Source organism: Penicillium lagena, assembly GCF_028827675.1.
Source record: "Penicillium lagena strain IBT 129212 chromosome Unknown utg000006l_segment0_segment0, whole genome shotgun sequence".
Classification (NCBI taxonomy): domain Eukaryota; kingdom Fungi; phylum Ascomycota; class Eurotiomycetes; order Eurotiales; family Aspergillaceae; genus Penicillium; species Penicillium lagena.
Window position 1 is genome coordinate 3,157,647 of NW_026623227.1, and position 23,257 is coordinate 3,180,903.

The window sequence follows — 23,257 nt, forward strand, 5'->3', positions numbered from 1 at the left end:
CCACAAGGCTAAGTGACGGCAAATCGGGCGCACAGAAGGTCGTCGCACGTAGCCACTTCAACTCCCTTTTTACCCAATATTGGTCTCCTTAAATCCCGTGATACATGTTATCTTAGGTTGTTGGCCTAGTTGTTGGTTAGTTAACTAACTAATCAGTTAGTTCAGTTAGTTGACTAGTTATCGATGTGCATTATCACTAAGCAACCAATAAGCACCCACTAAACTTTTGAAGCAAAAATTTACACGTAAGAAGAATGATACCTCGGTCGGGACAGTTGTCCAGGTTGTTGAGGATGGTCGGCCGATTCAAATTCTAGGCCTTTTCTCAACATGTTTACCATCGTTTCATTCCCTGGTAGCTGCTCGATCTTCCTTGGTGTTAGACATAGGAATACATCTTGATTGGTCTCCACTTCAGCCTTATGACGCCAATACGGTCATACGTTATTAGTTATGTCTACCGTCAACTTCTGGTGATCGTACTATATAATCGTAGTGGTAAGAATGGCGAACAGACTTTTTGCATGATTTTTACATCTTAGTATGTGATATCCATCGGAATCTAAGCCAGAAAACAACATGAACGAAACCCAAGGTCAATACAAGCGATCGCCTGACAAAACTGAAGCATGGATTCTTGGCAGTGGAACTGCATCCTTGGCGTCAGCGCTCTATTTGGTGCAGTCTGCTAAGGTACCTGCATCCAAGGTGCACATTTTGGATTCTCATATCTCAATGGGACAAGTTTTGCACAACAGCGGAGATCCCATCAATGGATATGATCAGTTCGCCGCATGCTTACCTGTTCCGGTCGGAAACCCCTTAGCAGAGCTTCTTGCCTTGGTGCCTTCAGTGAGCGGCCTGGGGCACACCGTGTTGGACGATATTAAATCGGCGGAGACCAGGCGTGTCAAACAGCGCAATAGTCGCACACGTTTCCTGGTCCAAAAGAACGACGTGCTGAATGACATGCCTACAAATTCGTTGAATTTGAGCGTTCAACACCGCCTTAAGTTGGTAATGCTTGTGCTGAAGGGAGAGAAACGCCTGGGAAGAAATCAGATCAGAGATTTTTTGCCCCCATCTTTCTTCCAAAGCACCTTCTGGACTATCTGGACCGCCCAGTATGTAGTTTCTGAAGCTCTTCTAAGCTGTCCTTCAATGCAATCTCTAATTTTTTTATAAAATATGCGTACTCCAGGTTTGGGTTCCAGCCATGGCACAGTGCAATTGAGTTCAGACGTGCTCTCTGTCAACACCTTAGTGAGTTTCACAGTTTGAGTATTCTGGGATGCCTGGACATCACCGGTTATTACCAGAACGAGTCAATATACCTGCCTACGTTTCTCCATCTTGAGAGGCTTGGCGTGGATTTCCGCTTCGATACCAAGATTATGGACATTGGGACAACTATTCAAGATGGTCAGGTGACAATTTCGCAGCTTGACATGGTTCAGAACGGATTTCGGATGCAGCAAACAATTAGCAAAGATGACGTTGTCTTTATGACGCTGGGGTCCACTGTCTCAGGCATGACCAGGGGAACGAACGATTGTCCTCCAGGACGCCATTCGCTCGAGCCTCACGATGAGCTCGATGATAACTGGTCACTTTGGTTGGAAATTGGATCCTGGAGCCATGTATTTGGCAACCCATACAATTTCTGCACCCGCGAGTCAGAATCAATATTGGAATCTTTCACAATTACTACAGCAGATTCTAGCCTTATCGAATATATCGATTTACACGCACACAACGTGACCGAGGCTGGGACATTCATTTCCTTCCAAGAGAGCTCGTGGAAATTAAGCTGCTGTATACCGACACAGCCAGTCTTCAGCCAGCAGCCAAAGTCCATTCGTATTTTCTGGGGCTTCGCACTCTTCCCGAGGCGCAAAGGAAATTATGTTGAAAAACCGATGTATGATTGCTCAGGGGCGGAAATCGCGATAGAAGTGTTAGGGCATCTACATTTCTCTTCACCAACTCTACATACCATGACCATTCCTCGTGTGATGCCACGAATGAGCGCTATGTTGCTAGTCCGCTCCCTCAGTGACCGGCCGCCAGTCATACCTCAGAACACCTCCAATCTTGGCTTGATCGGACAATTCGCGGAACTTCCGCATTTCAGCTGTGTGGACACAAGCTACGGCGTTCGTACCGCGCAGGTGGCTGTGTCCCAGCTGATGGGTATTGATATGCACTATGTGAGAGAGAGGAAACCATCGATCTTGGATCTGTTAAGGATTTTGCTATGGAAGTGATTCTGATCGACCTGGCCCCAGGTTGTAGTTTCACTGTCAAGACATTATAACTATTATTATCATTATTCGCAATCAGAGCACGCTGGAACTGATGTCGAAGATACAGTGGAAGACAAGCTTTTGACCCTTGTCGAATTCTGGCGCGCGGCTCCAGTTAAAACTGAAAAAAGCGGACTCTAGATGACAGTCTAATGATGTATGCAAGTCCGCTTACTATTTCATGGTCCAACCATCTGCTGCGATCACAGCCCAAGACCCAAGGAACACCAATAGGTAGGCACTAGGGGGTTAGTATCCGATAGGCGAAGAACTATAACGAGCAGAATAGAAGGGGCTCGAAGTTGATTGGTTAACTAACCGTGAGCAACTCAAGATCGCGTAGTAGCGATCCAGCGTACGACCCAAGAGAGAATAATCACAACCAGAAGCGGCAGTTCTACGATCGCTATTATTACGATTAGATACTAATCTTCTGGTTAGCTGCAACGTTCAATCCCCTAGATAACCAGTCTGTCATTTGGTAACCGGTATCTGAACGCTGACGGAGGAGGTAACCTGAAACTCAAGTTGCATAAACTATGTACACCGAACGCGGAGGGCAATTTTCATAGGCCATCTTCGATCGCTGCCACCTCGGCCATGGTCTCCCGGATCGATTTCTTGGAAGCTTCGACAACCCCTTCGTAGGGATGCCGAGGGGCCAGCTTTTCGGCCGCCCTTGAAATCCCTGCCAAGCGAGCCGAGTAGCATGAAACAGCATGCTTGGTAGATGCGATTCCGCTTTTGATAGAATTCTCAGCCAATGCCGCTTTCTTCTGCAGCTTCATAGCCTCATCGACCTGTCCATTCTGGTACAACGTGTAAATACGGGATGCAGTCTTTGGGAAAACATTTGCAAACGCTGCAATGCACCCTGCGCTACCTGCGGCAAGCCCACCGATGAGAAAGTCTGACTGGCCGCCGAAGATTGCAAACTCCTCTGGCCCAAAAGTAGCTGATAACCGGGTGATTTTCCCAACAGACCCACAGGTGAGCTTGACGCCGACCACATTAGACTGAGCTTGCGGGCGCCTCGCAGCTGACTCGTGAACAATCGTGGTGATTGTTTCCGAGTCCAAGTCAACCCCATTGCACACACCGGGGAAGTTGTAAATGACTACCGGCAAGGGCGACTTAGCTGCCACCTCCGCAAAGAAGCGTTTCACCACGTTCATGTTGGTGGCTTTGCCAAAATAGGCGGGCGGGAGAACCAAGACATAGTTCGCGCCCGCAGTGGCGGCATCTTGAACGAGCTCTAGGGTCTGTTTGGTTGAGTGTGCACCAACACCAGCCATCAGAGGGAAGCCAGGGCCCACAGCCGCTCGCGCTGTCGAGATCAGCTGTGATCGTTCCTCATGCGTTAGGAGGAAGGCCTCGGAGTTGGTGCCCATCAGTACCAAACCTGCAAGGCCCGACTGCGCGAGATAGTGAAAATATTGCGACTGGGCTGAGAGATCCAGGGTATCTGTGTCCGCATGGAAGAAGGTCACGGCGGGACACCAGACCCCGGCCGGTGGGATGTGTGGGTGAGGCAATGCAGTCGAGTGTAATGCCATGATATTGATTTCCAATATTGTCTGTCAGGATTAGGCAGGAGTCGATGGTTCTATATGTTGAACCTCCGTCGATGCCGGCAATCTGTTTTATGTCGGATGCCCACCCCGACAATGCTCGGAGGCACCTAACCTGCATCTGGAACGATCTAAATGTATCGGCATCCAGCCCCGATGTTTGGTTTTTTTGGTGGTCTATCCGACAGCTGAAGCGCGACTTTTGGAGTAATGAATTGGATGTCCTACCAATGGGTTTTGGGCGTGGGGGATTATTAGTCGCGTTGGCTACGTCCAACCCTCTCCATGAACGGTCATAACACCGAGTCCAATCCCTTACTCCAGGCACATGGGATAACCTGATTCTCCATTCCGGGATGCTTGCGTGCGTGGGATTGTCTTCCGAGGTGGTTCCGACTCTTCGAGGTCCATGTGTTCCAGATCCTTCCGTCAAGGTGCGGTCGCAGAGTGGCAGGGGCAGAACGATACTACATACATCTACATGGCGAAACAATCTAGAATTCTTTTTTGTCGCAGGGCTGAATTGGGGTGCGGCTGATGGATATCACCGGTTGGATGGTGGCCTCCTGCGAGTGTAATTGTGACTCTGTCTACAACCCAGAAGCAGTGAGCCGGATACGCCACTTTTCGCCTGGGGCGGTGCAGTACAAGCCCCGTAACAGCCTCACCGACGAGGAATGAGTCATCGTCTTGTACACTTCTCTGACACTGACTGCATCGATCGGATCTCCTGGTCAGTTTCCGTTTTTGCAGGTCATGTCGGCCCCTCAGTGTTGGATTTCATCCGCAGTCGTCGAAGAAAGTGAGCATGCGGAGGTCACCCATCTCTGTCGCCAGGCCGATGTGTGCCGCCAATTGTTCTCCCAGTTCGACATCCTGACGGAACACCAGGCCAAAGCAGGGACAGTCATCCGAACCCTCCCGGAATTTCAGGGCAAGATGAATCGAGTCGTGGGATTTGGAACGCCAGGGCCCGTTGACGAAGCGGATGTGCGCGAGCTGGAATCAACCTATGCCGCTATTGGGCTGCATCCCGAAATTCACCTCGGACTGGGGGCGCATCCTTCCGCGCTATCGTGCTTGCAAGCTATGGGGTATACCACACAAGGCACCCTGAACACGTATGTGTGCTCGCTCAAAAACCATAAGATTCCCGTCGCGCGCCCAGGCGCCACCGCTGCCGGGCCGGTCATCCGGCAGGTCAGCGCGCAGGACAGTAGTGAGCGATTTATCCAGGCGTCGATCGCTGGGTTTGAGGACGGAGGTCGGTCGGCCCCCTTGCTGCGCGTCCTGGCGCAGATAGCAACCCTCCGGGCGGACACCCAATTGTTTCTCGCGACGATCGACGGCGAGATTGCGGGCTCAGCAGCCTTGGCGGTGGTTGACACCCCGACTGGGGGCGTGGGCCACTTGTACCTGGACAGCACGCTGCCATCCTATCGCGGTCGGGGCGTGCAGACGGGCCTCATCCAGGCCCGACTCGCCGCCGCCCAACGGCTACGACTCTCGCTGGCGACCACGATCACCCGAGCAGGCACGGGCAGTGCCCGTAATTTCGAGCACGCTGGGCTGCAGCTCGCCTACACGACTGCGATTTTTGTTCCAGAAGGCCGTTAGGTCGGTTCGCAGCAGAGTTTATGGCCATCGATCCCTGCCCCGTTTGGGACCCGGTGGCGTTCTGGTGGCTGAAACGGGCAACGCGAAGGAAGGAAAGGAGAAGCCATCACGTGACGATGGCTGGGTGCTTATCTCGGGCTGGCCGGGTGTGATTGGCCCTCCGCCGAATGGATGATGCGGCTCGGTTTGTCTTTGGTGGCTGCGCATCCCCCGTCATTCCTCGATCGACTCCCGTTCGTAGAGATGTACACCCTTTAGTCCCGTCGTCATCATCCTGCTAGCCTGTAGCCGCCCTCCTCCCCGCACACACTCTCTGGGGTCGTGGGGTACTGCAGCACTGCCTCCAACCCGATCGTCCCCCAGCCTAGGCCGAACCGGCGCCCCCAGGTCACATTCTTTTACCTAACCACCCGAAACCTTCTTATCGGGGCGCCGCCATCGGGCGTATCACAGCGATCCGGGTGGCCCGAGGGGCTTCCTCATTGGCCGGATGATCCCGGTGGACCAGCGTCGTACTCCACGTGTTGGAGACTCTCTTAGTCACCGAATCCGCTTTTGCCCCGGTCCAGCACGAATCCAATCCGGATCCGATCGTGGCGGCAAATCCTGTCCGAGAGACGCATCCCCTTGACCCTCGATACATATACCTCCTGGCTCCGACCACACGCGACAGGACTGCTCGTCCACCCCCATCCTCACCTCCCCCAACTCCCCTCATCGCTCATCATGGGCTACTCCGATGAAAATTCAAGCAACAATGGCTACGACTCCAGTAAGGTGGCCGACTCCAGCGCCGACAAGGAGTTCATGGCACCGCCACCCTTTGACGGGGACATCGTCGGGGAGATGAGCGAGGCCGAGCGCAATATCTACGACCACGGGGTCCGGAAATACAGCCGTCTGGGCTGGAAGCGCTTGACCGTCGTGCTCATCGTCGAGGCCATTGCCCTGGGCAGTCTGTCCATCCCTCAGACCTTCGCCAAGCTCGGCATGGTCGCCGGCGTCATCTGCTGCGTCGGCCTCGGCATCGTGGCCATCTACACCAGCTACATCGTCGGCCAGGTCAAGCTGAAGTTCCCCCAGGTGGGCACCTACGCCGACGCGGGCACCCTCTTGTTCGGCCGCTTTGGCTACGAGTTGATCTTTGCGATGCTGGCGTTGCAGCTGATCTTCCTGACCGGGTCGCACTGCCTGACCGGCACCATTGCCTTCCAGAACATCACCCAAAGCGGCCTGTGCAGCGTGGTGTTTGGCGTGGTATCCGCCATCATCCTGCTGGCGCTGGCGGTCCCCCCCAGCTTCACCGAGGTCGCCATTCTGGGCTACATTGACTTTATCTCGATCGTGTTGGCCATTGGCATCACCATCATCGGCACCGGCATCGAGGCCACCAACCAACCGGGGGGACTAGGCGCCGTGCCGTGGTCGGCGTGGCCCGCGCCCGATACCACTTTCAAGGACGCGTTCATCGCCGTCTCCAACATCATCTTCGCTTACAGCTTTGCCATGTGCCAGTTTGCCTTCATGGACGAAATGCACACCCCGGCGGACTTTGTCAAGTCCATCTGGGCCTTGGGCATCACCGAGATGATCATCTACACCGTCACTGGGGCCACTATCTATGCCTTTGTCGGCCCGACCGTCCAGAGCCCCGCGCTGCTCTCGGCCGGAACTACGTTGAGTCGGGTGGCCTTCGGGGTGGCTCTCCCGGTCATTTTCATCAGCGGGTCGATCAACACTGTCGTGTTTGGTCGTATGGTCCATGGTCGGATTTTCAAGAACTCGACCATCCGTTTTATCAACACGAAGATGGGCTGGATCACCTGGTTGGCCGTCATCACCGCGGGCACCATCGTCGCATTTGTGATTGCCGAAGTTATCCCTTTCTTCTCGGATTTGCTGTCGATTTCTTCTGCTCTCTTCATCTCCGGCTTCACCTTCTATTTCCCCTCCCTGATGTGGTTCATGCTCATCCGGCAGGGGAGCTGGACCTCGCGTCACAACCTGCTTCTGGCGGCCGCCAATGGGTTGATTCTTGCCATTGGCGTGTTGACCCTGGGCGCAGGAACGTACTCGAGCATCGCTGATATTGTATGTTTGGAACATGCCGCCTCTGTGCGAAAGACGAGAGTCGCTAACCTGAATGTTCATAGATCTCCGAATACCAAAATGGCACCGTCCACGGAGTCTTCACCTGCGGCGCACCGGAGTGAACAGTTCGCTGTCTGCAAGCTCCTCCGGCACCTCGGCTCGACCTCGAAACGGGCACGCCTTGTTCGGCATAAGATTTTGCTAGGATTGAATCTCCACGATGCGTACATAGCTTGTTCTGGCCACTTGCTTCTTGGCCCTCGACCCTCGACAGTTGAAAGGCCCGGTGTTAGACCAGTAGATGGAATTTGACGGCTACTGAGTACTTCCATGATAGACGGTTCACCCGCGATCGATGTTATGCAGAAGAGCGGTGTTTGTATATATAGTTTTTACTAGATTCATGTGCTATGGCTGTTTTCAAAACCCTTTTTTGCAAATATTGATAGGCTTAACCGATCTCTCCGGGTGAACGGTGGACTAAATTCTGTTATTGTTCTGGAGAAAGATCAGACCCACTGATAGCAGCAGCAATCCCGTTTACTCCGATCCCACCTTGCGCGGGATGATTGAAACGAGGGGGATCGACCGCGCGGGCTTGACCCGCCCGCCGCATGGGCTGCCAGAAATAAAACCAACTAGGTCCAAACAATCAAACTCCTGTCTGATTCACTGATCGCTCTCGTCAACATGGCTGGATTAGAGTGTATTGACGGTGGCAGGAAGTGGTATTCATGCACGGAGCCCATGGTTCTGGGCGAGGCGCCCATTTATCGGGCTAGCGATTCAACCCTCCACTGGGTTGACTGTTTGTCTGAGCCGCCCCGACTCTACATTCTCCCGATCAATGACGCCGGGGATGCAGTCGGGGAAGCGCGCGTGATTGAGTTGGAAGACAGCGTTACGGTGGCTTTCTTCCGGAAGAATAAACCTGGCTATATTGCGGCCTATTACCAAGGAGTCTGCTTTATCGACGAAGCATCCGGCAAGCTGGACGTGGTGAAGGAAATCATCCCCACCGACCAACGCGATGAGTTACGCTTCAATGATGGGGGCGTCGATGCCAAAGGACGGTTTTGGCTGGCGGAGATCGATAAGAAGGCAATGGCGCATGGACCAAACCGCCTTCCGGCCAGCTACGGCACTCCGCGAGGTCGGCTATGGCGATATGATCCGGATGGCAGTCTTCATTTGATGATCGATCAGGGGATTATCTGTGGGAATGGGTTGGGCTGGAGTCCGGATAATAAAACCAGTGAGATTTCCCCTGCTTGTCCCTTTGAACAAATAGTGCTCACCGCGTCATCCAGTGTATTTCCACGATTCTGTGGCCATGGTAGCATGGGCTTATGATTTTGACCTGGAATCCGGTGGCATTTCCAACAAGCGACTGTTGATTGATCGCCGCACCTCGTTTGGCGAGCCAGATGGAATGGTTGTCGAGTACGTGAATGCCATTTTCGATGGATCCAGAGTCATACTAACAATGATCAAAGTACTAATGGAAATCTGTGGATTGCGATGTTTGACTCGAACCGGGTCATGGTATTTAGCCCGGAGGGCCGACATCTCAAAGACGTCATTTTCTCGGCTCGTAACCCAGCGTGTACCACTTGGGGCGGCAAGAACTTTGATATTATCTATGTGGCAAGTGGGAAGGATCGTCGCCCCAATGCGAGGGCAGACGACGAAGGAGGCCATATGTTCCGATATAAGCCCACTGATGCTCGAGGGCAGCCGAAGCATGAATTCGCCGGATAATGTGCTGGTGTAGAAAAAAACATCGAGAACATTCCTCTGGGTTGATTTATTCATTCATTTTAAATTTAGAGTATATGAGTGAGGGTTTCTGGATTGTAATTGTGCTACACGTTAGCGCCCCTTGATCTCTTGGAGGGTAATTAACGTCGGAGAGCAAGATATACGTAGACATTAAAAGAAAATGAGTCCTGGGTGCAAACAACGATGTTTCGTCTTCTAATATTCATCCTACATTCCTATAATGTGTGTTTTGCTGTGAAGTAATTGACTTTGAGTATGTAACTAATCAGTATCCAGGTTGACTTCTTTCATTTCCACCTCGGCAGACCCCCCTCTCTCCAGTGACAGAGTGTCCTCGACACGTTTGTAGATCAATGCCAACACCAAGACTAGGGAGCCTGAGAGCAATCCCCAGTAGCTGCCAAACATGGCCTGATAGCTAGTTTCTCTGACGTCCAGGTTAAAGACGATAGCAGCGCCCATGGCGCCGAAAACTTTATAGAATGCTGAGTAGATGGACAGCACCAGGGGGTCATTCGATAGAGTCCCCATGATCCACCACGCAAATGTCTGCCAGGCCCCATCTACCGCACCGTAGAAGGTGTACAGGGCAATATAGCCCGCAGCTTGGGCATCTTCCACATCCAGAGGATGCGAAAGTGGGTGGCCACGTTGGGAGCGGCGGGCTGGGAAGACGCCTCCGATAAAGACTGCGTTGATCAGTAGAAAAAGAAAAACCCAGCCAATAAAGGCACGTCGACGTCGACCACCGAGTCGCTTGAAATCCAACAACAGTCCCGAGATGACTGCCATTGCAAATTGGCCAAAATCAAACCAAAGACTGCCAAAGGCACGGGTCCGTAGGTCGAAGAAATAGCCATTGAAGTCATTGCTCTGGTAGGGGATATACCACAATCCAGCGAAACTGTAAGGAAAGAATAGGATGATCCATGGCTCTCGCCTGACAGCCAGAGCCACGTTCTTCAGCTCCTGTACGAACGTCGTCTGACGTGGCACGACCACGCGTGAGCCATCTGAGCGGATCACCTTGGACGGATTGGAGACGCTGCAGGCGACAACGCTGCCCATGATCATCAAGATAAACAGCGCAATGTAGGTACTATCGTTGACACTTCCAGCCGTCGTTACCCCCCAGTTTTCCACCGTGGGAATGATAGCGCCGATCACTGTACCGAAAAACGATAGGCCATAGAAGATGCCCACGTATTTCCCCTTGTCTTTCTCGAGAGGAAGAGACATGATCATCGATCCCTCGGCGGTCCTGGATGAAGGCGTAGAAAGTAGGAGTCAGATAATCCTCTTGTGCCTGTTGAAAACGTCAAGTGTACTTACCAAAGGAACGCAGCAGCAATCCCGCAAATTGCCCCTCCAAAGTATACAAAGGCCTCATTTCCGTTGTGGTTGTAACTCCAGTACGAAGCCGATAGCAACGAAAATCCAATGCCCCCTGTCGCAAGGGTGATTTTGGGGCCCAGGAAGTTGCACACCGAGCCCGAAACAAGGGAGAAGGCACAGAATAGACTGTAAAGAATTGTATTGGCGTTGTTGCTGGTCGTGGGATTGACTTGGCCACCACCTCCAAGGGCAGAGAGAACGTTGAACATGCCAACCACGAGAAGATGCACACAAGCAATGATCAAGCACTGTGCAATGGGTGAACGATATGCGGGAAGCGTCACCAGTCCCGCAATGCGATATCCCCTTGGCGGAGGATGGAACTCCCCCATGTCAGCGATACCCGTGTCAGGGGAGGCCGTGGTGTCATTCTCATTGGTTGGATAAGTGTTCTTCTCCAGGTCGCCCATTGTGTAGGGGCAACGTGAACAGAGATATCAATAAAGAGATTCTAAAGGAGCAGGCTGTTACTCCATGGTGGTCGGGGCTCTTATATCTACTTTCTCCTAGTGGCAACCTGGTACGGGAATGTCGCATGCACCTCAAGCTTTCCCCAGACAAGTGGAGACGACTTACCGATTACCAGGCGTTGCGCGGGATAGTTTATCTGATTTGCGTGGGATGCGTGGGCAAGTCGGTCGGCCCACTTATGAGTCGGCGTTGATCCATTTTAAATACCTGACATCAGGGCTTCCATCTAAACCAGCCACAGCAACAACCTAGTCATGGACGTCCGCCAGATCTCATTCACGTTCGAAGATGAGGGGACGTTGGATGGCAGTCTGCCTCCCATCAAGATCGCCTTCATTGGAACCCGACATCCCCATGTCATGTATCGGTTTACCGTCCTAGAACAAATGGGGGGATTCGAATTCTCAGGGTTTTATGAGGAGGACGCGGGGGTCGCCACAGAACTGGCTAAACGGCTCCCCCGTCTGACCCGCTTCGATACCCCAGAGGCGCTACTTGACACCAATCCCGATGTGGTGATGATACATGCTCTGGATCCCGATGTTCCTCGCTGGGCTCGCTTTGCCATCAACCACCCGGCCGCATTCAAGGGCCTCTTTTTGGAGAAGCCTGGAGCGGCACTTCCGGAAGATTTCTATCGGCTGGCCGAGGAGATTGAACAGAAACGCCCCGGTCTGGCCGTAGAGGTCGGATATGAGCTCCATTATTCTGAATCACTCGCCTTTGCACGCAAGGTGATCCATGACGGCGTGTTGGGCGATATCACCACAGCACGTTTCCATGGGGGGTGCCCGTCGGGCGCGGGGATGGACCTGTGGCAAGCTATCCCTGAGGACCTCGGGGGAATCATGCAAACAGAGGGCTGCCACACACTCGAGAATGTGCTCGATCTGTTTGGTGCACCCGACCGCGTCGTCTCCTCGATCCGAAAACTACCGGAGCGACCACCTCACCCGGTAGTTGGATGGATCCCGGACCTATTCACTGGGACGGTTCACAAGGGCGAGTTTGGCGTGGGAACATTGCTTTATGAAGATGTTTGTTCGGGGATCATGGAATACTCGGACAAGACAATTGTGCTAGACCTGACAGCCTGGGAACCCACCGAGTGGTGCAATGAATGGGCAATCGATATTTACGGCACCAACGGTTCACTTCATGTGATCCCGGACTATCCTGTGGCGACGCTGTACTTGCGCGAAGCACGGGGAGACTTTGCGGCAGGACCAAGTAAACTATCTACAGAAAAGCCCCACGGAACGTCAAACATTCCAAGCTGCTATCGAAAGCAGCTTGAGTCTTTGTTTGCTCGGGTCCGCGATACCAAGCCAGGGCTTGGCTGCTGCGATCTTCAGACCAATGTGAAGATTCTCAAGGTGATCGATGCCTTTTACAAGTCAGCTACATCGAGACAGTGGAAGGATGTGTAAGCAGCGAACACAGTGCATAAACAAAGGACTTGATGTCCACTGCTCCAGAAAATAGAGTTCCCGACCTAGGGTATTTGAATTTCCTCACGGGACTTACGTCTATGTGCGGTGTAACTCAGTCCAAACACGTATCGGTAAAACATTGAATGGATACCCGGTAGATGTGTATGGATTCAGTATTTCACAAGAGGGAACCAATCACACGTCATATCGAGCGTTCAACTGCCTACAATCGGACTCCTTTCATGCTACGCTTGGTTCTGATAGATGGCATAACCTCGATAAGCTCAGAGTTGCCATTTGGGCTCTAGATACTGGATGCGTACCAGATACATGTTGACTGCGGAACGTAGCGTATCGATGGGGTTTGATGTTCATGCGTCGGGGGAGTGAGAGCAGAATGAGATAATATAGGTCTCTATTATGATGGTTTTTTGTAAGCCACTCGACCAATTAGCTAGTTACTGTTCAGCCAGAAACCCAACCACGAGAGGAAGACACACAGACCTCAACCACCTAGAAAATCATTGAGCAATAACTCCTAGCTATCTTTCAGGACTTTGCGCCAGAAATGAAAGGTAGTAGCTATTGATGGGGCATAATAGTAAATCCAGGTTAAACGTAGCCGCACACTATGACATTTCAACCAATTTCCCCAAGGTATCATATGCTTCATGCAGCAATTCCCACCGACAATCCTCCAAACACTCCCGAACAGTTTTTAGAAGCTCACGGGTCTGTTGTGACACATGTACGATATCTTCGGAATCATGTCGAAGAAGCATGAGCATGCGAACCAAGTATTCCTCGGCACTACAGGAAGCCTGTCGGTCGGTCAGAGGAGCTCGTTTTCTAGCCATGAACCCATACGCCCAAAGAATAAGTGCAGCGTGATATAGAGACCATGGTCGGAGTGAAAGATTGTCGTGAGCAGCTCGATACACCTTGCCCGTAAAAAGGACCTCCTGGATAAGAAGCAGGCAATGGTAGATAGCTCTCTTCGATTCTGGCCTTTCACTCCAGGCACAAACCCGAGAGGTTGCTCCTGTCAGATCAGCCTCGGAGGGAAGATTTCCCAGAAGAGATGGAGCCCCAGCCAGGATATGCATATCCGTTATTTCGGTATAAATGGCAACATATGCCATCCGATGAAGTGGTTTGGATGCTTCCAGTGCCAATGACGAGCTTCGTGAGACTAGGCAAAATGACCATGTGTCCATAGCTTTCTCTAGTGTCTCTTTCCAGCTATCGACAGGGCTCAACCGAGGGGAACCACCAACTGGAACGCCTCCAACACCCAGAGTGGCAGAATCCCTGGCTTTTAAATGGGCAGTAACGCTGAACAATCCATGAAGGAGAATCAGACGGGCATATGCATTGCAGTGCGGCGGGATTGGGGTGCGAGCCAGAAGCTTCTTCAATACAGGCAAGAAGCCTGGTGGTTCTGGAAGTCTCCGCATCATCCGGTCCCAGTCATGAGCGTTATTACACTCCCAAACATAATCGGGACACGGTAAAGGAAGGCGTACATCCTGAACTGAGAGAATGCAGGTATGACCAAACATAAAGCTATGCTGCGCATCCATAACAAAGCCAAAAAATGCCGTACGGTTTGATGACTGAATGTCAATCCAATGTCGCCAAGACTGCTCCAGGTCTGAAGTCCCTTGATGGGCTGAGACATACGAAACGCCTCGTTTCATAAGCTGTAGATGGCGCATTATGAGCCCATTGAGTCATTCGCGTTGCTTGACAGACCAGCGAGAATGTAAGAGATACGTACAGTTATTATAGCCCCGTGAAATATATGTGCCAATTGATGATGCTTTCTAGTAGAAAACATCTTCTCCTGTGCTTGGATCAGCAGAAGCGTTTGAACACACCACAGCGCAGCAGGCGGTTCAAAATCTGGGGTCTTCAGGCAAATTAGCTGTGGTATACAATATGCTAAGCCAAGGCGCACACAATGGTGGTCTTACATTGAAGATAATATACCGCAGGGAGTCATGAATCTTGACAGCAACTTCAAAATGAGCAGGTTCGCTCGACAAAGTAGATCCCAGTGTCACAATGGCAGACATGAGGAGGGGTGGAGCCGTAGTAGGATCAAGAGTCGATTTGTGTAGGATAGGGAAATGGGGATGGTAGTTCTCGAAGTATAGGTCACAGAAGTGGGAGAGATTGGATGGAGAGAAAAAAGACGAGGCGGTGAGTTCATGAGGAAGGGTACTAAGGGCATCAAGTAATCGATCCTGGACAATTACCCAAGGCTCAAAAGAATATGGCGAGGCCGGAGCTGGCAGGCGAATATTTTGCGACTGCATGGGGAATGAAGGGGGCGACATCTCCGTTGTTGAAGCACTATGACCCGGTGAAATAATATCGGGGACTCTGCCATCAGCAGGAGCACTGAAGTCTGTTGGAACATTGTCAAAAAGCCATTCGAAGTCCAGCAATGGATCTGAGCCAGTAAAAGAAGGGTCCATAAAAAGCGAAGTCACCGTTCCATCGGGAACGACGGTGTCCATCATGTTGGGAGGATCCCCCGGCGGGCTGTTCATCGTGGAAGCCGTGGGCATTCCAGAGAACTGCTCCGCTCCAGCAGTTGAACGAGATGTTGGTTCAATGCTGCAGTGTTGAGAGTGAAGATCCGAGGTTTGCCGCGTAGGCGCTGAAGAGACGATGCCTCCAGAATTTCGAAACCACATGCCTCTCTCGTGGCGCTTTTCATGTCGACGCAGTAAATCCTTCCGGACAAATCTTTTAGGGCACGAAGAACATTGATATATTTGCTTGGGGGAGTCTGCGGACTGGTCAATCTCGTTCTGTCCCGATGCGAAAGGCCCTCTGATCAGAACGTACGGTTCAGCCGATGTCTCGACAGATGTTCTGGTCGCTGGAAGCATTTCCCACAGCCGGGCTCGGGACATGCATAGTCACTGGGCATCGAGGTCGTTTGGTTGGTCCCGTTCCGTTTTGAAGAAACGCGGGAGAAAAAGGAAGGCGATGTGCGGAGGCGCGGTAATTGTCCGCGGCTATCCTATCGCGATAAGCCGCTGATAAGAGCGCTCATCCAAGGCACACCGGAGTTATGATAGTTTCGATGCTTTTGACTCCGGCGTGACCGTATAGCCATCCTTCCACCAAGGCCTGTGCCAGTACTTGAAGTTTATCCTCATGTATCTCAAGAAGCCACATGTGGGATTTGTTTCCAAAAATATAGAGCACGCTTGGCCTTGGATGTGGTAACTGGTCATAGACCATAGGTGATGCAGGACGTTAGAATGAAAAGAAGGCAAGTAATTCGAGATCTCTATGTGGTGTGAAGTATCCTTTGGGATGGGGTTTAATAGAACTGTCTTTTGTATGAAGTGATTTCGTGCAAAACGGCTGTTGTAAGAGTTCCAAAATTCAAAATGCCACTTTGCCCCATCTCACTGGATGATCACGGTAGTTAAATTCAACTATTCAGGCACTCATCGGCTTCACCCCAGACTGACTACCTTTGAAAACATTTCCAATCCTCCTCTTCATCTCAGCAGCATTGGTAAAATATGACCATCTTCTAAAGGGTATCTTTGCCGCACTTCAATACCCAAAACCAACCAAAGTGATTAGATTAGGTCCTCAAGTTACTTCGGAAACTGTCCTTCCACCATCCCAGGATTGATCAGATGGTTTAATTTGATCACTCTCTAAGCATGTCCGTCAAAATGCAAGGATGTTGATTATGTAACCCCTTTAGACGCAAAGATGATAACGTGAACGAGCACATACATCCTAAATACTCTTAATAGCACATTGCATCGAATGCCCTCTATAAGTAGCTTAGGAGCTAGGGATGGGATTTTGTGAAGTGACTAGGTATGAATGGTGAGTTGGTATCCCAAACACAAATTCCACGAGCCATTTGAAAAAGCTTGAATATGTTCCACACTTGGGACTGTGTAGGTCCTGACAGAAGATAATCTGACCTTCTGGATTGAATGTAATCATATCGAGCTATGAATTTTTCTTGTCAGTTCATATTCCGTCGGCCTAGTTCAGTAGCCACCTACGCTGTCAGCCGATCCAAATGGGGTGTTTTTCCTGCTATAGACCCAGGACTGCCCGCCCTTCGACCCGTCGTCGAACAACTCTGCAACCACGCGCTTCACCTCAATGCTTGCATGCCCTTTGGCAAGCTTCAGTCTGCCTCCTAGCTTGGCCAAAAAGGCATCGCGACCTCCCTCTGAGGGAGGGAACTCGGCATGCTGTACTGCGAACTCCCTAGCGAGAAGACTGACAATTTTTGCCGAGGTCGTATCATGTTCGTTGCCGATCAGATTCACAAAGTCAAGACTTTTTTGCTTGAGGCTCGCGATATTAAGTGTGGCAGCCATGGCGAACAGTCAAAAGACTTCTCCCACAAGGAGTTAAAAATCTTGTAGAAAGGTCCCACCTAAAGGCTTCAACCATCAGGAACCCTTTCTTGAGGTCATTGACAATGCAGATAGATGCGAAGGGCCACCGTAGCGCGACAAATCAGAAGAATCTCTTAAACTTACTGTACGAATGTTCACAGGTATGTACTTGAATTGCAGTAATCCGCTCTTCGATAAATAGCGTTCCAAGTTCTTCGTGGGGAGTGGAAAGATATCCCGCTGGTTAAATACTCGCGGACAGGTGCAATAACCTAACTGTCCACTAGCGTAGCCTACTTTGTGTTTAGGATTTATGAACCGCTTTTATTCTGGCTATTCAACCTTAAATTGTAAATGCGCTCCTGGAGAGTCTCATTTCTTGGAGAACGAAGGTCTCTTATAGCTAGCTCGATAAAGACACTCATGGTGTCAAATAGTATTCTGCTTGAATAGCCCAACTTGTTTGTGTAGAGCGGCTTTTTCTTGAACGTTACGGGATTATCTGTTCACGCGGCGCTCGGATGTTCTTTCAGCTTACTAATAGCGTTTTGATTGGCCAGTAAAAGATAAGCCATAGTAAGCCATGGACGGAAGTCGGCCGGATATGCAATCCCTGCCCTGCGGTCTTGGAGTAACTGTGGCAACCATAATATTAACGAAGCTGATGTTGGCAAATTTGTCACCCTATACGTTGACAATTAAATTAAGGAGCGGGCGCTCTAGATTCCGTTAAATATTTAAAACCAATCTTCCGCCCCCTCATTGTGCACCATAATTTTCAGTTGAGGAAAATTATCAGAGGGAGGGAATGCATCTCTTTATTCTAGGAGCTACGGGACGAACCGGTGTCTATGCGTATAAGTATGCACTAGAACAAGGTAGATCATTTACCGTAAAATTAGAAGGCAAAATTGCTTATTTTTCTCTAGGTTTCTCAGTCACTATTCTTGCCCGCAAGACCCATGGAATAGAGCCACATGCTAGACTCACCGTCGTCGAGGGCTCTTCTCTATCAGATGAGGATATGCAACGTGCTTTCAAAGCCGCTGGTACCACAGTTGATGCAGTGCTTGTATTTCTCAATGCCCAGCGAGTTGGTCAAAACCCTTGGGGAAAATTCATTGGGCCTCCCCGCCTGATTGCAGATTCAACCTGCAAAGCTACTCGAGCTCTGCGCGCACAGAAGCAGGACCTAGAAGGACGCAAGCCCCGTTTGGTTGTGATGAACGCCCTTGGTGCTGGTGAAAGCTACACAGTGACGCCTTACATTATACGTTTCATGATGAAGTATAGCAATGTGTCCAGATCCTATGTGGATCATAATGCAGTTAACGATGAGATTGAGGCAAACTGTGAAGATGAAATCCTATGGACCCTTCCTTTACCGGTGGGGCTCAAAGAAAGTGGTCAGAAACCCGTGAAAACCTTCGACAGTACTGAGTCAGGAGCTGGTTTATTTATCACTCGTGAAAGCTGTGCCAGATGGATGGTAGACGTGGCGTCGGGGAAGGAAGGAGATAAATTCAACAACAAAAGGGTCATTGTATCTAATTAATGTGTATTCTAATTGTAAGCCCGCTGTTAATTCATTAATAGTAATATAAAAACACACGCTCTCGTGCGAGACTACGATAAGGCGAGCCTTCCTATTATTGGACGATAACCACCATGTATACCGAACCTCTCTCGATTAGATAGTTGATCAAGGAGTCGAGGCCTGAAAAATGAGCAGTATTTAATTATTTAAGAGCTGTTTTTACTCACTTTGTGAAGCCCCTAATAACGAGTCATATACCCCCTTAGGAAGTGTTGAGGCAGTCGAAACGCTACTCGTGGAATACAGAATTTAGGCAGTGAAATCTACCAAAGGTACGAAATTGTCATACAAGCGTGGGGTTCAACTAGTGACAAGACTAATCGCTGGTCTCCATGAGTCTAGCTAAAGGTATGTGTTGCGAGGGTAATAGCGAGGCTTTCATGGCCAGGATCAGGTTCTCATCAACTATCAAGTAGAACGCTAGGGCCCGGCATTTGGTCCGACTGCGAACTCCCACGATTTTATGTATACTGTCAAAATTTGGACGAACGACGATCCCACATGGAATTGCAAATCGCGAAGAAAATAAATCTCTGATTCAGATAAAGTGGGAATGCCCAACAATTTAGAGGGCGTACTAAATAATAAATGATCAATACGCAATAGGCAATATTGATGAAGGGTAAAATCCCTGTATGTGACCTGTAGGAATTCCAATTCTTGACATATACTAAAAACATCACTACCAGGAATGGTACCTTCCTCATAAAGATAAGAATTATTTAAACGAGAAACCTGACTTAGTAATGCCATGTACGCATACCAGAACCTTCTTTAAAGTGAATGTAACACTGTCACACATGTAGCCTTAGAGTATGAGATAATAAAACTAGCTGAGCCTAAGTCCCTCTGACCATCATACAAACAACTGCTTCATAGCTGGGCACATTTTCCAAGACTTCCCAGCCATAAGCTTGTTCGTGGGGAAGCCGCCCAATATTCACCCTGGTTGCCACTGGAGGTCCACAATCGTTATTCACTGACAACTCCGAGGATTCAAGAATGGTTGAATCGTTGACATGGTCTCCGTAGGCAGGAGGTGGATTTTTGTTTCTTAGGAAATGTTGGATATTCCGGCCGTGGACAGTTGCATCCTCCCTGACGACAATCGGGGACATGAAAATATTGAATGTAAATGATTTCGTAATCTGGTCAGAAGTGAGCCCTTTGTTCTATATTCAGTGGGGTGTCGTGTTTGTTGACATACCGTTGATATACACCCGCTTGAGTTCCGGAATTCAATGGTAGTGGTTAAGAGATGGTCGATCGTGACAGCTTCCGAACGAATGGTTTGTGAGCAGGCGTCCAACGTCTGCGGCAGACGAACAGGTCTTGCTATTCGCCATTCACCGTCTAAACGCTCTGGGGCTGACATCTTATAATTATCGACCGTGAAGTCATGCCTCTCACTGAAGACAATATGGCTTTTTCTCGAGGTCAAGAAATGAACATTATGTCGTACTGACTCTGCGGCGGTTGCCACAATTTTGAGGTTGTGTCTCTCAAGGACTTGGGTTGTTACCGCTACTAGCTCTATGTCCCTTGAAGATGATGCGAGTGAGATTTCGACCGGGAAAGTGGAGCCGAAGGGGATATTTCGATGAGGTATTGAAATGTTGCAGTGAATATTCCCATTCCACTGATTTTCGATGGACTGTAGCCCTTGAGTTATTGCATTTTCAAATCTTTCAGAAATAAGTTATAACCCACCTCAGTAGAACTTGGCCACGAACGGTCGACTTCCAATTCAAATACTTTGTAGACTCTGAGGGGCCGTGAGATGATAAACTCGTTGCTGAAGCGACGTTCTATGATCGCCTGCACCTTGTAGGTATGGTATTCATGATCGGGTCCTGTGACAGTCTCGGCGGCAGCACTGCCGAGATGTATTTCAAAGGGGAAGTCATAGTTTCCGGCCGATAATGTAAACGAACCAGGAGTTTCTGATGTAGCTAAAGTTTGACTTCTTTCAAAAGTGATATGTTCGCGGCCATTTGATATTAGGAATCGGTCACGCGGTCTGTGAGCATTATATGTTAGAAGAGGATAAGCACTAACTTCTTCGGGTTGCCTTACATGGTTAAAATTCCCCGCACCCTCACCTTGATACTGATTATCGAAGCGGCATGTGATAGGCTAAACAGCAATCTTCCGGTTATAGACGAACCGGGCCCCGTATGCTGTTCCTGTTCTGCTGAGATGAACATGCATGAACGATCGAGCCTGATAATGGAGAAAAGATATGATTAGAACCTTCAAGCAAGAGGCTTCTGGTTATATACTGTGCAGGGTAATCCATGCCTTAGATCGTAACATGATATGTTTTTGTCGAACTTGCTGAACATCGAAAGGATGTTAGAAGAGAGCACGGAACCGTCTCTTAAGCTTTGAGTCGTATCTGATAAAATTCCCACAGGCTGATTGATTCCTAGTACCTACTCTTAAGCAGGCGACTTCTTAACAGCCACAAGGCTAAGTTTGGGCGGACTTTCCTTAATAGTTAATCTGTCCGCTCGAAAGATCCTCTCAGAAGAGCGGTCAGAATCCTGAATAGGAATTTTCCGGTAGCCCGCGAGAAGTGAGTTCACGCCACATCTTTTCCTCCGGTACCCTTCTTCGCCACCCGAATAACCATCTCACTGGCTTATATACTCTTACTGATTGCTAGTAATCGATCCCTTTAGAGGGCGGGCAATAACTATTAATTGATTGTCATGCCCAAGACACTAGAGCGCTTATATTTAGCGAATTTCATCGAGTTTTCAACCACATTAATTTCGTCAAAAACACTACAAAGCATCCCCCTTAATTCTCTCGCTAGAACACCCCATTTATCTCTGAGATTAATATCACATCATCCATCAGCAAAATCGTTCCACACCCTTTGGTACCAGGGCAAGCTTGTCTAATAATGGAGAATTGGCTGTTATCAGATATTAGGCTGGAGTTGTTGCTCCACTGGACATCCCAAATAGTATGATAGATCCTGTCAAAGGAAAATAGTGCCTTTTGGTGAAAAGCGGCAGACAAAAGAGAAAAATGGGAGATAGCCATACAAAGAGTGCCAAATTCATTGGAAGGGGAAAGAGATGTCTCAGTCAAAAAACCATCTAAAGGTAGCAACACGTCGGTAGTTCATTAGAAATCTTGTTCAGCTAGGTTGAAATTGCTCAGGACATAGCACAGCCAACAACCACCTAGACTAAGGACTGACAGTACCAATGCAGATCCATGGAGTTATCAGCTAAGCTTTTCTGAACGATGTACAATACATCTTAGTACAGGTGGCCAATAGGTTATCATCAGGTCAGGAGTTGAGCATATCAAAATCCAGGATGAATTGATCGGAAGACCTGGGAAAGTTGATGTCAGGAAAATTGTCAAAAAATACATCAAAATCTTCAATGTTGCCACTCATGATACCAGGACTGTCGATGAGATCGTGAAAATTGGCTGAAGGATCTGATCCTATTTGGCGCTGATCAATGGAGGACACGTTCATGTACGTCTCTTCATTCTCTTCCAATGCCTGCGTACGGCCGAACGAAGGGGTTATCATGTCCTGAGAGTTTGATCGTATTTGGTGACATTCTGACCGAGTGGCTCGTTCCGGATTCCTTCCACGCTCGGTGTCGTTCAACACACGATTCCCTAAGCACGTCATTATAGCAGCCGACCACCACGTTGAACTTAATGTCCTAAGACATTGATAAAACAAGTCAAGGTGCTCTTTCGCTGTTTGCCGAGCACTAAGCAGTTTTTCTTCCCTTAACTGCCTATATGTAATCGAGAAGGCAAGCGATAGAGCGTAAGCAGTCATAGGCACAGGGAGAAAGTCTTGGACATTCTGCTTGCGGATGAGTGATGCAATGGAGAAGGTTGAATGGCTTTGACGAATTCTCGATATCCTCGGTCGTGAGCGGCCCTGCAATCCTTTTGAATGTGTTGAGAGAAGTATAACCCCGTGGTAAAACATATCTAGGGACTCTTGTCACTGTCAGTCAGAAACGCTCACACTTATTTTTCGAGGGATTCCAGTACCGAACAAATCTATAGGAATATCCCATGCATTGGAACTATCAATTAGTTCCTCGAAGCTTGGGAGATCAAGCTCTTTTTCATCATTTCCGTCCACAATTGGTCGGTAGAATCGAATTACCTCGCCCAGCCTGTCGGTGAGGCGAAGCCATGTGCGAAATGGCGATTTAAATAGCGGAAGAATGTCATCCACTTTCTGGCCCATGTCTTGGTCGTGGATCATAACTGGCCTCCCATTGATTGCAGCATTCCATCTGTCAAGGCTCCACAAACACCAGAAAAGAGCCTTAAGGGACGGGGCAGTTTGCTGGTCATCAGGCCTTACTAAGTGTAGACCTATCGTCTGAGCATGATGGATGGCTTGAACCAAGTGTAAAGAACAATCTTCAAACCCAGTAGGTCCCCATTCGTGAAGGGATAACAGCACCAAAACCTGTATAGAGGTGACCTTTGTTCTTCCGGTTCTTCTCGGCATATTCAGGACAATGTCCTGATAGAGAAGATCGCTGAATTTTTCGAGTGTCAAAACCGTTGAATTTTGGCCAAGACATAGGAA

The 23,257-nt window shown here is 49.6% G+C and overlaps 11 protein-coding genes across 11 annotated transcripts; 5 read left to right on the plus strand and 6 right to left on the minus strand.

Annotated features, from left to right (window-relative positions):
* Positions 1 to 579: 579 nt before the first annotated feature.
* On the plus strand, positions 580 to 2,267 carry N7510_009433 (oleate hydratase; the record flags this gene model as incomplete). The annotated part of the gene is given in 2 exon segments (XM_056981358.1): positions 580 to 1,124; positions 1,142 to 2,267. 2 exon segments carry the CDS (start codon positions 580 to 582, stop codon positions 2,265 to 2,267), a joined length of 1,671 nt encoding a protein of 556 aa, XP_056831567.1.
* Positions 2,268 to 2,872: 605 nt separating this feature from the next.
* Positions 2,873 to 3,862, minus strand: N7510_009434 (dihydrodipicolinate synthase family protein; the record flags this gene model as incomplete). The annotated part of the gene is made up of 1 exon (XM_056981359.1): positions 2,873 to 3,862. The coding sequence occupies one exon, from the start codon at positions 3,860 to 3,862 to the stop codon at positions 2,873 to 2,875; it is 990 nt and encodes a 329-aa protein (XP_056831568.1).
* Positions 3,863 to 4,633: 771 nt separating this feature from the next.
* On the plus strand, positions 4,634 to 5,494 carry N7510_009435 (GNAT family N-acetyltransferase; the record flags this gene model as incomplete). The annotated part of the gene is made up of 1 exon (XM_056981360.1): positions 4,634 to 5,494. One exon carries the CDS (start codon positions 4,634 to 4,636, stop codon positions 5,492 to 5,494), a length of 861 nt encoding a protein of 286 aa, XP_056831569.1.
* A 726-nt stretch (positions 5,495 to 6,220) lies between these two features.
* N7510_009436 (putative amino acid transporter) lies at positions 6,221 to 7,707 on the plus strand (the record flags this gene model as incomplete). The annotated part of the gene is made up of 2 exons (XM_056981361.1): positions 6,221 to 7,585; positions 7,648 to 7,707. 2 exons carry the CDS (start codon positions 6,221 to 6,223, stop codon positions 7,705 to 7,707), a joined length of 1,425 nt encoding a protein of 474 aa, XP_056831570.1.
* A 568-nt stretch (positions 7,708 to 8,275) lies between these two features.
* N7510_009437 (SMP-30/gluconolactonase/LRE family protein) lies at positions 8,276 to 9,346 on the plus strand (the record flags this gene model as incomplete). The annotated part of the gene is made up of 3 exons (XM_056981362.1): positions 8,276 to 8,840; positions 8,896 to 9,028; positions 9,082 to 9,346. The coding sequence occupies 3 exons, from the start codon at positions 8,276 to 8,278 to the stop codon at positions 9,344 to 9,346; spliced, it is 963 nt and encodes a 320-aa protein (XP_056831571.1).
* A 282-nt stretch (positions 9,347 to 9,628) lies between these two features.
* N7510_009438 (uncharacterized protein) lies at positions 9,629 to 11,172 on the minus strand (the record flags this gene model as incomplete). The annotated part of the gene is made up of 2 exons (XM_056981363.1): positions 9,629 to 10,628; positions 10,700 to 11,172. The coding sequence occupies 2 exons, from the start codon at positions 11,170 to 11,172 to the stop codon at positions 9,629 to 9,631; spliced, it is 1,473 nt and encodes a 490-aa protein (XP_056831572.1).
* A 315-nt stretch (positions 11,173 to 11,487) lies between these two features.
* Positions 11,488 to 12,663, plus strand: N7510_009439 (Gfo/Idh/MocA family protein; the record flags this gene model as incomplete). Its single annotated transcript, XM_056981364.1, has 1 exon — positions 11,488 to 12,663. The coding sequence occupies one exon, from the start codon at positions 11,488 to 11,490 to the stop codon at positions 12,661 to 12,663; it is 1,176 nt and encodes a 391-aa protein (XP_056831573.1).
* Positions 12,664 to 13,295: 632 nt separating this feature from the next.
* On the minus strand, positions 13,296 to 15,593 carry N7510_009440 (C2H2 finger domain transcription factor; the record flags this gene model as incomplete). The annotated part of the gene is made up of 3 exons (XM_056981365.1): positions 13,296 to 14,369; positions 14,447 to 14,578; positions 14,643 to 15,593. 3 exons carry the CDS (start codon positions 15,591 to 15,593, stop codon positions 13,296 to 13,298), a joined length of 2,157 nt encoding a protein of 718 aa, XP_056831574.1.
* Positions 15,594 to 16,706: 1,113 nt separating this feature from the next.
* Positions 16,707 to 17,045, minus strand: N7510_009441 (uncharacterized protein; the record flags this gene model as incomplete). Its single annotated transcript, XM_056981366.1, has 1 exon — positions 16,707 to 17,045. The coding sequence occupies one exon, from the start codon at positions 17,043 to 17,045 to the stop codon at positions 16,707 to 16,709; it is 339 nt and encodes a 112-aa protein (XP_056831575.1).
* A 2,457-nt stretch (positions 17,046 to 19,502) lies between these two features.
* Positions 19,503 to 20,799, minus strand: N7510_009442 (arrestin family protein; the record flags this gene model as incomplete). The annotated part of the gene is made up of 3 exons (XM_056981367.1): positions 19,503 to 19,811; positions 19,871 to 20,317; positions 20,374 to 20,799. Coding segments are annotated over 3 exons (1,182 nt in total), but the record flags the coding sequence as incomplete, so codon positions are not given.
* A 1,171-nt stretch (positions 20,800 to 21,970) lies between these two features.
* N7510_009443 (Transcription factor) lies at positions 21,971 to 22,906 on the minus strand (the record flags this gene model as incomplete). Its single annotated transcript, XM_056981368.1, has 2 exons — positions 21,971 to 22,314; positions 22,705 to 22,906. 2 exons carry the CDS (start codon positions 22,904 to 22,906, stop codon positions 21,971 to 21,973), a joined length of 546 nt encoding a protein of 181 aa, XP_056831577.1.
* Positions 22,907 to 23,257: the final 351 nt, after the last annotated feature.